The 13,340-nt window shown below is 37.6% G+C and overlaps 1 protein-coding gene across 1 annotated transcript; it reads right to left on the bottom strand.

Moving 5' to 3' along the window:
• Positions 1 to 1,270: 1,270 nt before the first annotated feature.
• On the bottom strand, positions 1,271 to 13,127 carry LOC109446204 (uncharacterized). The gene is made up of 3 exons (XM_019729354.2): positions 12,911 to 13,127; positions 2,252 to 2,450; positions 1,271 to 2,063 (listed from the first exon to the last, which is right to left on the bottom strand). Exons 1-3 carry the CDS (start codon positions 13,125 to 13,127, stop codon positions 1,271 to 1,273), a joined length of 1,209 nt encoding a protein of 402 aa, XP_019584913.2.
• Positions 13,128 to 13,340: the final 213 nt, after the last annotated feature.

Genomic DNA, 13,340 nt, shown 5'->3' on the forward strand with positions numbered 1-13,340 from the left:
CTTTGATATTCCAATATTTGAAAGCAGTGATAATTTACTTTTTATCTTCTCTTCATGCACAATTTATCTAGGCAAAAGTTAAAAATTTTAGCGTAACACATTCCAAATATTGAGTTCTAGAAAGTAGTCTAAATAACAGATTAGATCTCTTTATATTGTCTGTATATATATTTTTTAAAGTTCTCTATTTCATGGTTCTTTCTATCATATCAAGAAATACTTACACATTAAAAAAGCATTTATTTGATAAAGTAGATTTCATTCTTCCTCTCATTTTTTTTGCAGCATTCTTCAGAATCTCATTTAACAAGATTGTTCTCGTTAATCAGATATGACAACACTTGATTCCACCAAAAATTATTGAATGATTTTCTGTAGATATGTTAAATGACCTAATGGACACAGAAGGATATTATGTCTTTAAATTATTACATAATACTCAGTGGCTTTCTTGTAGAGTCTTTGGGAAGTTGTTCCAAGTCTTGTGAAAAGAAAACCTGCCATGAATGAAACAGGATGGCAAATTCTGTAACTTCATAATTCATGTGAAATCTAACTTTGTTAAACGAAAGTGTTAGGATAAATAGTTCAGTTCGATGTGAGGGAACTGCCAGGTACTGTCTCTCTTGAGCTGTACCTTTAAATAGTATTTTTATCTTACAAAGGTAATGGACCTGGACTTGGTTATTTACATTTCCTATCTGTTCTGGCTTTTAAAATAAATCTTTACTTTGGTTCTGGCTCTTGTTTAGGATGCTTCCCGTCAACTAAAGGTAATGCATTAGTTCCTGTCTATTTCCTGGGAACTGCAGTGTGAGTTTGACCTTCGAGAATTCCCCAGTTTGGGAAACTTTGGTGTGTGTGAAAACCTCGAGTTCCCACTTTCGCACAGCTCTAGAAATCACTGAAATAGTTATACTTAAAACTGCCTTGCTCAATTTCAGGTACAGATCTTTTGGACTTTGGAGCAATCCTTGTTTGTGCACATGGAAGTGTGTAGTTATAGTGACATACATGTATAAATAGATGATAGATAGATAGATAGATAGATAGATAGATAGATAGATAGATAGATAGATGATAGATGTGAAGTGTCAAAATCTTTATTAACATTCAGTTTAAAAAACTTTACACCTATAATACGCTAAGACATACTAGGAGTGTTGCTTCTTCAAGAAGTCATCCTTTATAGTTTTTCCATTTGTTTTTAAGTTGTGGAACTCTGTTTTTTTTGTTTTTTTTATTTGTTCTTTCCAGTTGTTGTTAAGCGCTATAAGAATTCATGACCTTGGCCCAGGATTGGTAATATTCTGCCATTCTCTTCTTCCCCACTAAAGTGGTTCTCCATAACGCTCAAAGCCGAGTGGCCAACACAACAGTTCTCATGGAATTGTGAAGCCTCAATTCCATCAGTCCCACTGAGTTCTTCCATCAGAAGATGCAGGTTTTCCTTCTCAGAAAGCTTCTTTGCAGCCTCGAGGTTGTGAGAGGAGGGCGAGGATGATGAAACAATTTTGGTGTCCTGGATGGTGAGCACGTTCCCCAGAGGCTCCAAGACTCCAGGGTGGGTCAACAGGTCCACAGTCCCCGCTGTGAAGTTAGCCATCATCCAGACATTCTCTTTCTGGACTTGAAATCCTCCATTTCTTAGCAGAGCCACTAAGGGGGGCAGCACGCCACAAGTCATTAGGTGCTGGGTGTGCTGGCAATCCTCTCCCTGACCCCACAGTGTCAGGGCCCAGGCTGCGTCCTCTGCATGGAGGACACAGAACTCAGGTGCTGGGGCAGCACGCTCACCACACCTGTCAGTGGCCGCCTGGGTCTGGAGATCTGTTTCAGTGTGCAGAGCGGGGGTCAGGACTTTGAGTTCCAAGCCAGTCACGAGCTTGTCCAGCCTGGGCAGGGCGCCCCTGTCAAGCCCGCGGCCATCCCGGGTTGCAGCCATCACAGTGGGAGGACGTGGCTCAGCAGGGGTCCACGATCGCCTCACTGTCTCATGCTGCTGTCGATGGAAGAGGGCGGGTCCTGGGTCCTTCACCTCGTTTTGCCAAGGGTAGGGGTTTCTTCACAGGAGGTCAAGGTCCCCGTGAGCTCACAGAAACATGATTGGTATGGCTGAGGAAATGAGGGATATCTGGACCGTGGGCTGTCGCCTGCTATGCCACCAAGAGCTCACACTGCCTGTTCCCACACAGGCATGTGTGTGTGTGTGTGGGGGGGGCAGGAACTCCGTGAAGGGCTAGGCACCCACACCCTCCACACATCCCTTCGGGTCTGTTCCAATGTCCCCCAGCAATATTGCTCAGAGCCCAGGCTGCCTCCAACTGCAGGCAGCAGTGAAGTGATCACTTCAGGACTGCCACCACCCTGGGAATGAGCTCTGCTTCCACAATTGGTTTTAGAAGAGGGTTCCTTTCCCAGGACCGCATTTTCCTGGCTGCCTGGCTGGCCTGGAAACATAGGTCTGGATCTGAGATACTCAAACCAATGATTATTTCATGCAGGGTGAGGCTGATCCCTTTGGCCAGCTCTCCAGAAGCTGGGTCAGGGGGGAGATTGGTGATGTTCCTTCCCTTTAGGGCTTGCTCATCTGTCTTTACCTTCACAGCTCGAGGCTGACTGCCATTCCCTGTCGCCACCTCACAGATGCATCATTGCCTCTCTTCTGGAGCTTCTAAAGTCAGCATATTGACTAGAAGAAGTAAACCACCTGGCAGGGAGCCTCCCTGATTGGTGAGCTAGAAAGAAAGCGATATTCAAAGTCCAAAACCCAAGTTCCAATTGGTAACTAAATAGAATGTAGAACCTGATATCACCTACAATGTTATTTAACTTTCTTAGGTGTCAGTTCTGCCATCTGTAGATTATGGGTAATAATATCAGACTTTTCTAAAGTTCAAGGCTATTTTGAAAGGAGAATATTATTAATGCATTAAAAAAACTTCTAAAATATACAATTCCTGTTAACATTCCTTAGGCAAGGCAATGTACTTTAATTATAATCCTGCCTTGTGTCAGCAAAGTCATATGAATGAGAGAAACTGAGGAAGAATCACCCTACGAAAGAAAGCGGTGATATATTTGAGCTTCTCAGAAGTCTGTGAGGGGCTGTCATGAGGGTCTCAGCATTTACACTTGCATTTATATATACCATTCTCTCATCTCCCATGAAATATCGACTAAGCATTTATATTTATTGAGTAAAGTAATACATAAATCTAACAGAGTATCGAGTTTAAGAAGATTATAATTTACATTGTGAGCCTATACTAGCAGTCATTAAACAGCCAACGACGTTTCTAAATTTAGTGTCCCAAATAATATTAATAATTGCTCAGCTACCCTAGTTCAGCAGTCCTTCCTCCCTGTTTGCTCTGAGAACATCCATGGCTAATAATTCTAGAACAGCTATGATTTTATGCTCTGCTTGTTATTTGGACATTTGGTTAATACTAACGATATTTCAGAGCACATGGGAGGAGCAAAGGGGTGAGAGCTTGCATGGAAGCGTTTGTCAAAGATTATAGCAGAAAAATGGACATCAGAGCAAAAGAAAAAGCCAGAGCAGCGTGAATGATGGAAAAGAGTTTTATATTTATGTTGGGTGAAAGCATGTTTAAAAATGAACGGAGTATAAATAGATAATTGAGATGAATCATTATAAAATATTTAAAAAAAAAGGAGAGGCGTGAGTTTTTGTTTTGTTTTTGGTATCAAGTAGGTGAAAATGAATGCCTATGTAGAGAATTATTGACAGGGAAGTCAACTCACAATTGATGTGATTTGCAGCGAGGTGGAGAATATCTGAGAAGAGTGTGCATCTTTTAAATCTACACAGCGGAGAATGGGAGAGAAGCGGGCTGGAAAATGTAGGGGGTCTGGTGGGAGCGCAAAAGGAGAAGCTGAATTTGTTGTCTCTACAATGAGAGAGGAACTGATCTCTCTGATTTGTTGTTTCCCTTCGGTAAAACTCAACAGATATGGAAATGCTCAAGAGTTGTTATCATTCAAGGATGATGCATGTGGACCTTAGGTCATGAGATTTGAAGTAGGCCATTAACTGAACCTTGGGGCGAAAGCATGTGAAAATATGAGGCCCTACTGGGCCAGGTGTGGAAGACCTTCCCTAGAGCTGGCCTTTGATGGACAGTTGGGGACAGTCCCTGCACAGACAGGAACCTGAAGGTATAGAAGAAAAGTTACTAAGCATTTGTAGATTTCCAACAATATTCTATCATGGTCATGAACCAATTTTTCTATTGTGCATAAGGGACATTTCTAATCACCTTTATGTGTTCAAAGAAAAGATGAAATCAGTTATATTGAAAAATATGACAAAACCCTTCATTATGTTATTTATTTAATAACATTTTGGAAATACTGCTATTAAACATTTAATTTAAAATGGCTCACAAAGGTTAAAAAAGGCAGATATAATATTAAATTAGAAATTAATTTACTATCACTTTTTGTAAACTGCAGGGTTTTACACTGAAAATAATTTGAAACAGTTTTTTTTTATTTAAAACGGTTTTTAAAATTATTGTGAAGCTATTTCATCAATCAGATAAAGTCTTATTGACATTTAACCTATCCTTTCAAACTGTAAAATTACTTACAAACTCAAAGCTAGAGACATATTATTTAGTCAGAATAGTCCTTTTCCAATGTCACTTCAGATTTCAAAATGAGCCCTGGAAGAACAGATACTACTTTGCCTCAAAGGGACTTTTCTGACATTAAAAAAAGCTGACATACTTTCATGTTTCCGTGTCATTTTTCCAAAACAGCTGTTTCAAGAAATATCCACTGAGTTCACGTGAAACATTTTGCCTTCTAGCTACAGAAAGCACCAGAAGAATTTTTCTCGGTCACTGTGCTTGAGTGTGAAAAATATGAACTGGTGACAAGACTCCAAGGAAAAGAGCAATGTTGTCAGAATCAGAGCCAATATTCTCATCCTAGCTGAACCATTGAGACACAAACTACATTCAAGCCAAATAACAGTGCGACATGCAGTAGGCATAGAGTATTTCACCGCACTCACGGTACATATATAATTACATAGCAATAGAAATGTCTACTGCCATGTTCCTAGCTTCTGATGGGGTATGTTACTTCCTACAAGGCTTTGCAATTTTGATTTTTGATGGTTTTCTACTGACAAGAAGTCCACTTTTGAATTCCCAAGCCAACCAAAAGAACAGCTTTCCAAAACTCCATAATGTACAAAAGAAGCATACACGAGGAATGAGATTAAAAGGTTCTATTACAAAAACTGCCCATTTCACTTAAGTACTCTGTTTCTGAGTAATCAGTACGATGCAGTACAACATATCCAATTATATAAACCGATTCATACAATCTCTGTGAGGCCGTCACAAATACAAAATATTTTTATCTGGCCAGAAGCTGAAATGCGAAACAAGTTGGGAAACTTGGTTCCAAGAATTGCAGACAAATTGTTTTCCAGTTACAGAAATATAACTTCTTAAGCTCTTCTTGCTTATTCTTAAAGTACACAACAAATCTCACAAGTGCCTACACCAACTCGGAAAACATAGCCACTCTTTTAGTATCACATAAAAATGTAAATAAACTGTGTCTCCTTTTTCCAAATGGAACAGTGACTCCAACGTTCTCATGTTTGTTGGATTTTTGTGAAGTTGTCAGCTAAATGTACTAAGAGGCCAGGGGTAATTATAGGCAGCTGAGGGGTGAATCAGTTTGCTGCAGTTTTATTTAGCTTTTATATGTTACAATCCTTGAATTAGAATGCAAAGTATCTATTTCATGCATATCATTTATCAGGGAAATAAATACATAATGGCCTAATCGACCTCCAATAATTTACCCTTCCTGATTATCTGATACCCAAGATTTTGAGTGTTTGTTTTTTCAGGCCTGCATTTCTTGCTGAGGCAGTAATTTAACACATTATACCCTCATTTATATAAATGTCAAGAAGATTGACAGTTACCACATCTGTAATGATAAATGCAGAGAGTTGTTGAAGCATCTTGTGGCCATTACTACTACTTTGTCACAAGTTTTCTACCCGGTTTGAAAGGAGAAGGTATTTGAGTTTCATGGTGTTATTCTAGGTTTTAAGATAAAGATTTGCTGTACTGATAAAGACGCAGAAAGACACGGACCTACACACTAAGTAATATCTGCTTTGGGGGAATGGTTACTCTATTAAAAAAAAAAAAAAGATTTAAAGCCATTTAATTTGATCATGTTGTTATTGCCATTCAATTTTGAGACAATCTGAGTGAAACAAAATTTCAGGCAATAGTAAGAGCCCACGTCACAGATATTACCTAGTGGCGCTCACTTAAAAGGGCAGGGGCATCTGAACTGAAGGCTTACGCAGTATTATATTCAGAGGTGGGGAGGGGTATGTTTAACAAATTCTATTCCTTCAGAGTGACCTTTTTGGAATTATCCTTCCAGAAAAGCAGGCAGTGGATTGCATTTTACATGGAAGCAGAGTAAATTGTATGAACCTTGATTTCAGCTGCCTTACAAATATTGGTGAAATCTGCTGTTCTTAAGTACTGCTTGTCAGTTAAGCTCTTCTTAAAGGAGGGTGTTGCTAGTACCAATTCCCTACGAAGAGTTACTTTTCTCCAGGTTTTAAAATACATATTGTATGTTTACACAATTTATTTGGATACTTACATACACACGTATATGTATGTATATGTATCCTTTTAAAAATCTATGTTAAGTGTTGATACATATTTTAACTACAATTTTGTTATATAGAAACTATAGACTAACTTTTTCTTTTTTTAAGATATTTAAGATCTATGCATTTCAGAGCTGGAAGCCACTGAGTTAGCACATTTGAGTCCAACGGTCAACATGTTTATGGCATTAACTGTTATAAAACCAGTGAGATACACTTAGTTTTCCAATATGAAAGTTATATTTGTTTCATTATTATTCTTACACATTTAAAGTCTTGAATCTCTAAATATTCTAGCTAATCTCTACCAGTTTTCTTGTCAACACTGTTTGTCTCTGGATTGCTACACAAAGTTCTACTCAAATTATCAATGTTCACTTATTCCACATGTATAGAAGATTCCTGGCAAGTGTCAAAAACTGTGCAAGGAAATGCAAAATAAAATGTTGAGCAAACAACCACAGTCCTTGCTTTCATGGAACAGATGTTTGCGATCCTTTGTTCCAATTGCCCATATCCAGTTTTCTTTTACCATGTGAGTAAGCAAATGACCTCTTCTTCCCTAATCCCCTCAGTAGGATTCTTGGGGAATGAAATATCATGTTTAGTGTGAATCCTTTTTGAGGATGGATTTATGAAAGTCCATACCTGCTGAACCACAGCTCCTTTCCGTATCTCAGAACTTTCATCTGCATCTGGAAGCCATTCATCTATTGATGGACATTTCCATTGTTTCCATGTCTTGGCTATTATGAATTATATACCTGTAATGAACATGAGAATGCATATAACTCTTTGAGATACTGATTTCATTGCCTTAGGATAAGTACCCAAAAGTGAGATTGCTGGATCATTTGGTAGTACTATTTAAAATTTGGCGTGGAAACTCTATACTGTTTTCCATAATGGCTGTACCAATTTACATGCCTACCAACAGTTTACAGGGGCTCCTTTTTCTCAACATCCTCACCAATACTCACCTTCTTTTACCTTTTTCATAATAGCCATGGTAACAGGTATGAGATCACATCTCATTGTTGTTTAGATTTGCATTCCCTTCATGAGTGATGTTGAGAACATTTTCATATACCTGTTGGTTATTTGTATGTATTCTTTTAAGAAATGTCTATTCTGGTCATTTGCCCATTTTTAAAATTGGATTAATTTTTAGCTATTGAGATGTATGAGTTCCTTATATATTTTGGATATTCACCCCTTATCCCATATTAGATTTGTAAATATGTTCTCCTATTCCATAGATTACCTCTCTCTTGATTGTTTATTTTTCTGTGCAGAAACTTTTTAATTTGATGCAAGTCCCCCTGTCTATTTTTGCTTTCTTCTCTGTATTTTTGGTGTCACATCCAAAAATTCCTTGCCCAGGCCAATGTCCAGAAGTTTTGACATATGTCTTCCTCTAAGAATTTTATGGTTTTAGGTCTTATATCTAAGTTTTTAATTCATGTGAAATTTATTTTTGTATATTGTGTGAGATTAAATCCTTAGTAAGAAACTTTGGGTTGACCTTCTTTTTTTTTTTTCCCCTCACTTGAAGTGATCCATATAAGAACAAGTCACTTTTACACTTCTGTTCAAGTTTTTGGAAAATATCTCAGTTAATCACAATTTTGATAAATTGAATATTGTATTACTCATATCTGGAACTATCCAAGATTCTTAAATCTTGGGGACTACATGGAACTTTGAATAAACTTGGGTAATGACCTCAAAAGGTGACTCACTCATTCCTTTTTTATTTTTTATTTTTTTGTAAGAATTGTTTTCCTGGTGACTATGTGCAACTTTAGGTTTTTCTTCACTCGCTAGTGAACTGGTACAACAATCTTGATTATAATTATGACTAATTGTTATTTCTTGAGCTCTTAACAAGTACTTTTAAAAAATAGGCTCTGACACAGTTTGATCATAACGATCACACTATAGGTAAAAGAAAATGTACAGATGCATTGGAAATAATTTTCATCATTGGATGAGTAGATCCCATAATATATCATAAAGAACCTTGAATCTTTCATGTTTTCTAATGACACAGGAGAAAGGCTTCTTACTGTGAATGAGGTGTTAAGAATTAAAATGGGAGCTTTAGAAAAATAACAAGGCTTGGAATAATGTATTAGTAACACATAAGTAAAAATAGACCACAGACTAGTAAAACTAATAAGGAAGATGGGATATAGGGAAAAGAGTCAATGACACTGGAAGGAAGAGAGGAGAAGAAGAAGGGTTCAGAGGCACTCCTTTTACATGTTAGGTACAAACAATATTTATATAGGACACATATATTTGTCTCATGTTTTAATTGGGGTTATTTAAATACTTACCCACACATTCATAGAATACGTAGAATACACATGCGTGATATACGTATGTATATACATTTATAGACCCACTTAAATTGTCCAGTAAAGGTGAGAATGACAGAGTGCATTAACATTTACAAAGCGCTTTCAAATACTGAAAAATATCTGCCAAATGTTAAAATGCAGGTTTCTTGCAGTATTGAACAGCTGTAAAATCTTTAAAATCTTCAAAAATGAACTAGACATCACTAGGAAATGGTGTTTTGGAGATGATTCCAACATAAAAGAGCCTGACCTCAGAAACGTCGCAATGCCAGGGACACGGCTATTTTCTATCAGAACAAAAGTCTCTCTCTTCATGGCCCTTTGGCTTTGCCTCAGTATGTATGTGTTAAAATCACTAATTCCATTATATACCAAATAGTACTCAGGGGATCGTTTCCTAATTAACCTGGCTCTTACATGGCATTCATTCATTTCTGGTTTTACTGACATTTTATCAGCTCAAACACATTTTATATTTAAACAGCTTATGAGCTGCATTTTCGTCAAATTGGTACACCGGGGATAAGGTTCTCAACCTGTAATGAAGGACTAATACATTTTTGTATTTCCATTTCAACCCACTTAATTGCTGCAATGATAAAATGAACACTCTATATGTTTGAAGCTTTTATAGTCTCCCATCCAGATAATTTCTTAGTCACTAGTTGCGAACATGTTATATCTAAAACAAATTGAAATCACTGAATGCTGAAATTACAACTCTTATAATTGTGTGTATCATTTAATTCAGAGGAAATATAACAGTGAATAAGGGAGATGAATCTGTAAAAAAGAAATCAGACTCCTCCTTGGTCATGGCCACTCCCCCTTAGTGGCTCACGGCCTTTATACATTAGATCATATGTCCTACATCTTGTTTGTTCCCCCTGCAAATGAAGATACTCATTGTACTTTTCTCATGCAACTGTTGAGGGCATTAAGTGAAACAGTGCAGTTAAAATATTTAGTACAATGTCACATACAATAGTAATAACTCAGTAAATGTTATCTGGGAAATGTCCCAGAAAAGCAGTATAGAATCTTGTCTTTGATCTAGTTCCAAAGTTAGAATTGTCTTCAAGGAGTAATACACAGCTAGATCAGACCTAAGCTGGGTTGTTCAGAAATAGAAGCTAGGCCATCTGTACTTCCCCAACCTACTGTGCAATAATACTCTGGCAGAGATAACCTTGAAAGATCGTGTGGAGGCAGACGTCAGTGTGCCTTGAACACCAGGAGGGAGATTTGCAAAGCCAGGCACCTACCAGCTCTGCCGCTCCCTCCCACCTCCCCAGACATTTTTTTGAACCACACTCGTCTTCTATGAATAGTCAAAGGAATTATTGTTCTGGTAATAACTAATGTCTGAAAGTATAGTGCTCCATAACAAACTTTATGAAAAAATAATGTACATGAATTGCATGCAAATATTTACTAAGTGAGAATATAAAGGCTTTTGAAGTCAACATCACTGAAATTCTCACTAATGACTGCACAAGCACCTATATAGGGACTGTGCACAATATGGGCCTAAATTTTGCCTTTTAAAAATAATTGAATTATAGATTTATATCCACTTAGAATATATTTTACAAACAAATCTCTCACTATAGTTCCTTAAAATTGTCATGTTTCCAGAATGCAATAATTTATAAGTAATACATACTCTCGTGAGAGTTTGCAATCAGTTATTAAGAGTTACAATTAACACTATGCAAAGACCTAACCATTCTTTTTGCATTGTTGGAACAGGCAGATGATATATTAAAAATTCTCGGTTTTAGAGATGAAAAGTAATTATTCACCTGAACTCATTTGTTTCAGAGTGGTGCCATTTCTCTAAATATAGTTCAGTTTCCCATCTGTATCCTGACACTGTAATTCAGTATCCATCAATGCATTATAAATGCAAGTGTTTTTAATTTGATGAAAAACTGATTTTAGATTATTTTTATGGAAAGCAGAGTAAGTAAAAGTGAATCGTGTATGAACCATGGAGCATTTGTGAGGATGTTATGGAAGCCCCGCTGCGCTTAAAATGTTAGCTTAGTCATTCACTGCCAAATAATGACTAATCAATTAAAATAGTCTTTACTCAGGAAAAAATAGAAAATACATATTTTTGTACAAAAAAGAACGCTCTTCCTATTCAAGTAGTGTACCAGTTTACAAATTAAATCCCATAGGCGCCAACGAGTGGTAGTAGATATTATGCTAGAACTGTCGATATGAATGTGAATAAGATATGGACAGGCCACTGTGTCACAGTGTAAAAGGAACAGACTCAAAGTCAGACAAATTCTGTTCTAAGTGGAAGGTCCGTTACTTTATTCTGTAATCCGGGTGTTTATCCTATCGGACGCCGAATGTCTTAATCTGTAAGACACAGAAAATAATTATAGTAATACCCTGGCAGTAATGGTCCATGTGCCGAATGTATTGTGAGAGATGCATAGAGGAATTTGAACCTGAGCCATAGGCCCAATTATACTGAAACTCCAATGGGCACAATACACAGATGGTTCTGGCGGACTTTTTCTCTGCACTCTAATGTCATTTATTTACATGGCACCATTTATACGATGCCGTTCAGTTACATATCTCCTCCTTCAGTCGCCTGCCCCCTCTGTGCCCCTAATGTGTACATATAATCCATCATTCTGCCAGTTCTTCCGATGTTTCAGAACAGAATATCTTTTAAACACCACTCAGTATGCATAATCGGATGTACATCTCTTCTCCTTCTTGTCACCAAGGCTGTGCCTCCTTTTGCATTATGCGTTTCCACACCATTAGACAATAAAAGCAGAGATTCCAGCAAAAGGCTTGGCACTTTGTTACTAAGAAAGTAGTATTTGTGATCTTCGCTGAATTATTGTATATCTTTTCTATGTCTTGGGAAAATCTTATGCTCAGCAAAGTAAACTTCTGCTGACTTAAAAAAAAATAGTATCAAGAAATGCATTAACACTTAATGCTAAAGATATGTTTGTTTGTTTTTTTAATTATGATAGTCTGAAAGCACTGCTATTGGAAACTCAGTCCGAACACATAATGTGATTGAACTTAACCAAAGCATTCATTATTTGAATTCTTGTTTTGGGCATGAACATTCCATTCAGATTTAACAACGGACACTTTCCAGTCTGTACACTCTGACGAAGATAATCATTTGCTCCACTAGAAATGACATGATATTCGAGGCGTTGTTTTTTTCTAAGTACCATTTCCTTGATGCTAGTTTTAATTTAATAGTAGAATTTATTAACTAAAAGAAATGATCATATAAAATCTATACAGATTTCCTTGAATCTGAACATTTGCCTCAGTATAATGATGACAATAAGAAGAGCTATAAACTAATGGAGGTAGGATAATTGGAAGTTTATTTGAAGGAGGCTGCAAGGACAAGAATCTTAAAATCTGTCCCTGCAGGGGATTGTTTTTCAACATTTTCTTAATTGATTAACCATTAGATCAGCACGCTTTTAAGTATATACACTATTAGAGCAAGAGATAGTTTGGGGGATTTTCTTCATGTTGTATTATGGCAATCATAAAACAGTGTAGTCTCAAAAGCATGAAAAGCATGAAATGATTAACCAGTAGAAACAAGAGTTGCTAATGATTGGAATATGGGTGAAACCAAATGAGTCAATGCAGTGAGAAAGCTTAGTGGTTAAAACTTAGAGACTTTTGAGCCAGATTTCCTGGGTTGAGATCTTGGCAGCTAAGTTGATCTTGGACATTTTTTTTTTTTTTTTTTTTGGGGGGGGGGCAGAATTTGATGGTTAATTAACACAAATACAGTGTGCACACAAGCTGTCTATTCATTTTCTTTGCTCCACACCGATCTCCGACGTTGGGATCGGTGATGACTGCCAGCTGGGCTGCTCTTTCCCCAGAGGCTTCATGGCTCTTTGAGGAGATGCTGTGACAATCTCAGCACAGTAAGATTCGCTGCCCATCAGCAGCACTTCAAGCTCCTTGATGCTGTGGATGAGGAGCTCCGTCCGGAAAACCACTGGGCAGCACGTGCTGTTTTCTTTTCCTCCCACCACCAACATTGGGCATCACTATCTGGCCCCTGACTCTTCCACGCACCCTGTCGTCAGTGCCCTGTGTTTCTGCCAGTTACGCTTGGTTTTGACATATCGGTCTGACTGGTCTTCTTTTTGACCATCTTGGGCTTCACGAGGGGGCTGAGGGCCTCGGTGATACCCATCACGGAGTGGCCGCCCCCTCTGTAGGCAGCGCCGAGGAAGAGTAGTGTTTAAGGA

This window comes from Rhinolophus sinicus, linkage group LG09 (genome assembly GCF_036562045.2).
Source record: "Rhinolophus sinicus isolate RSC01 linkage group LG09, ASM3656204v1, whole genome shotgun sequence".
NCBI classification, from domain to species: domain Eukaryota; kingdom Metazoa; phylum Chordata; class Mammalia; order Chiroptera; family Rhinolophidae; genus Rhinolophus; species Rhinolophus sinicus.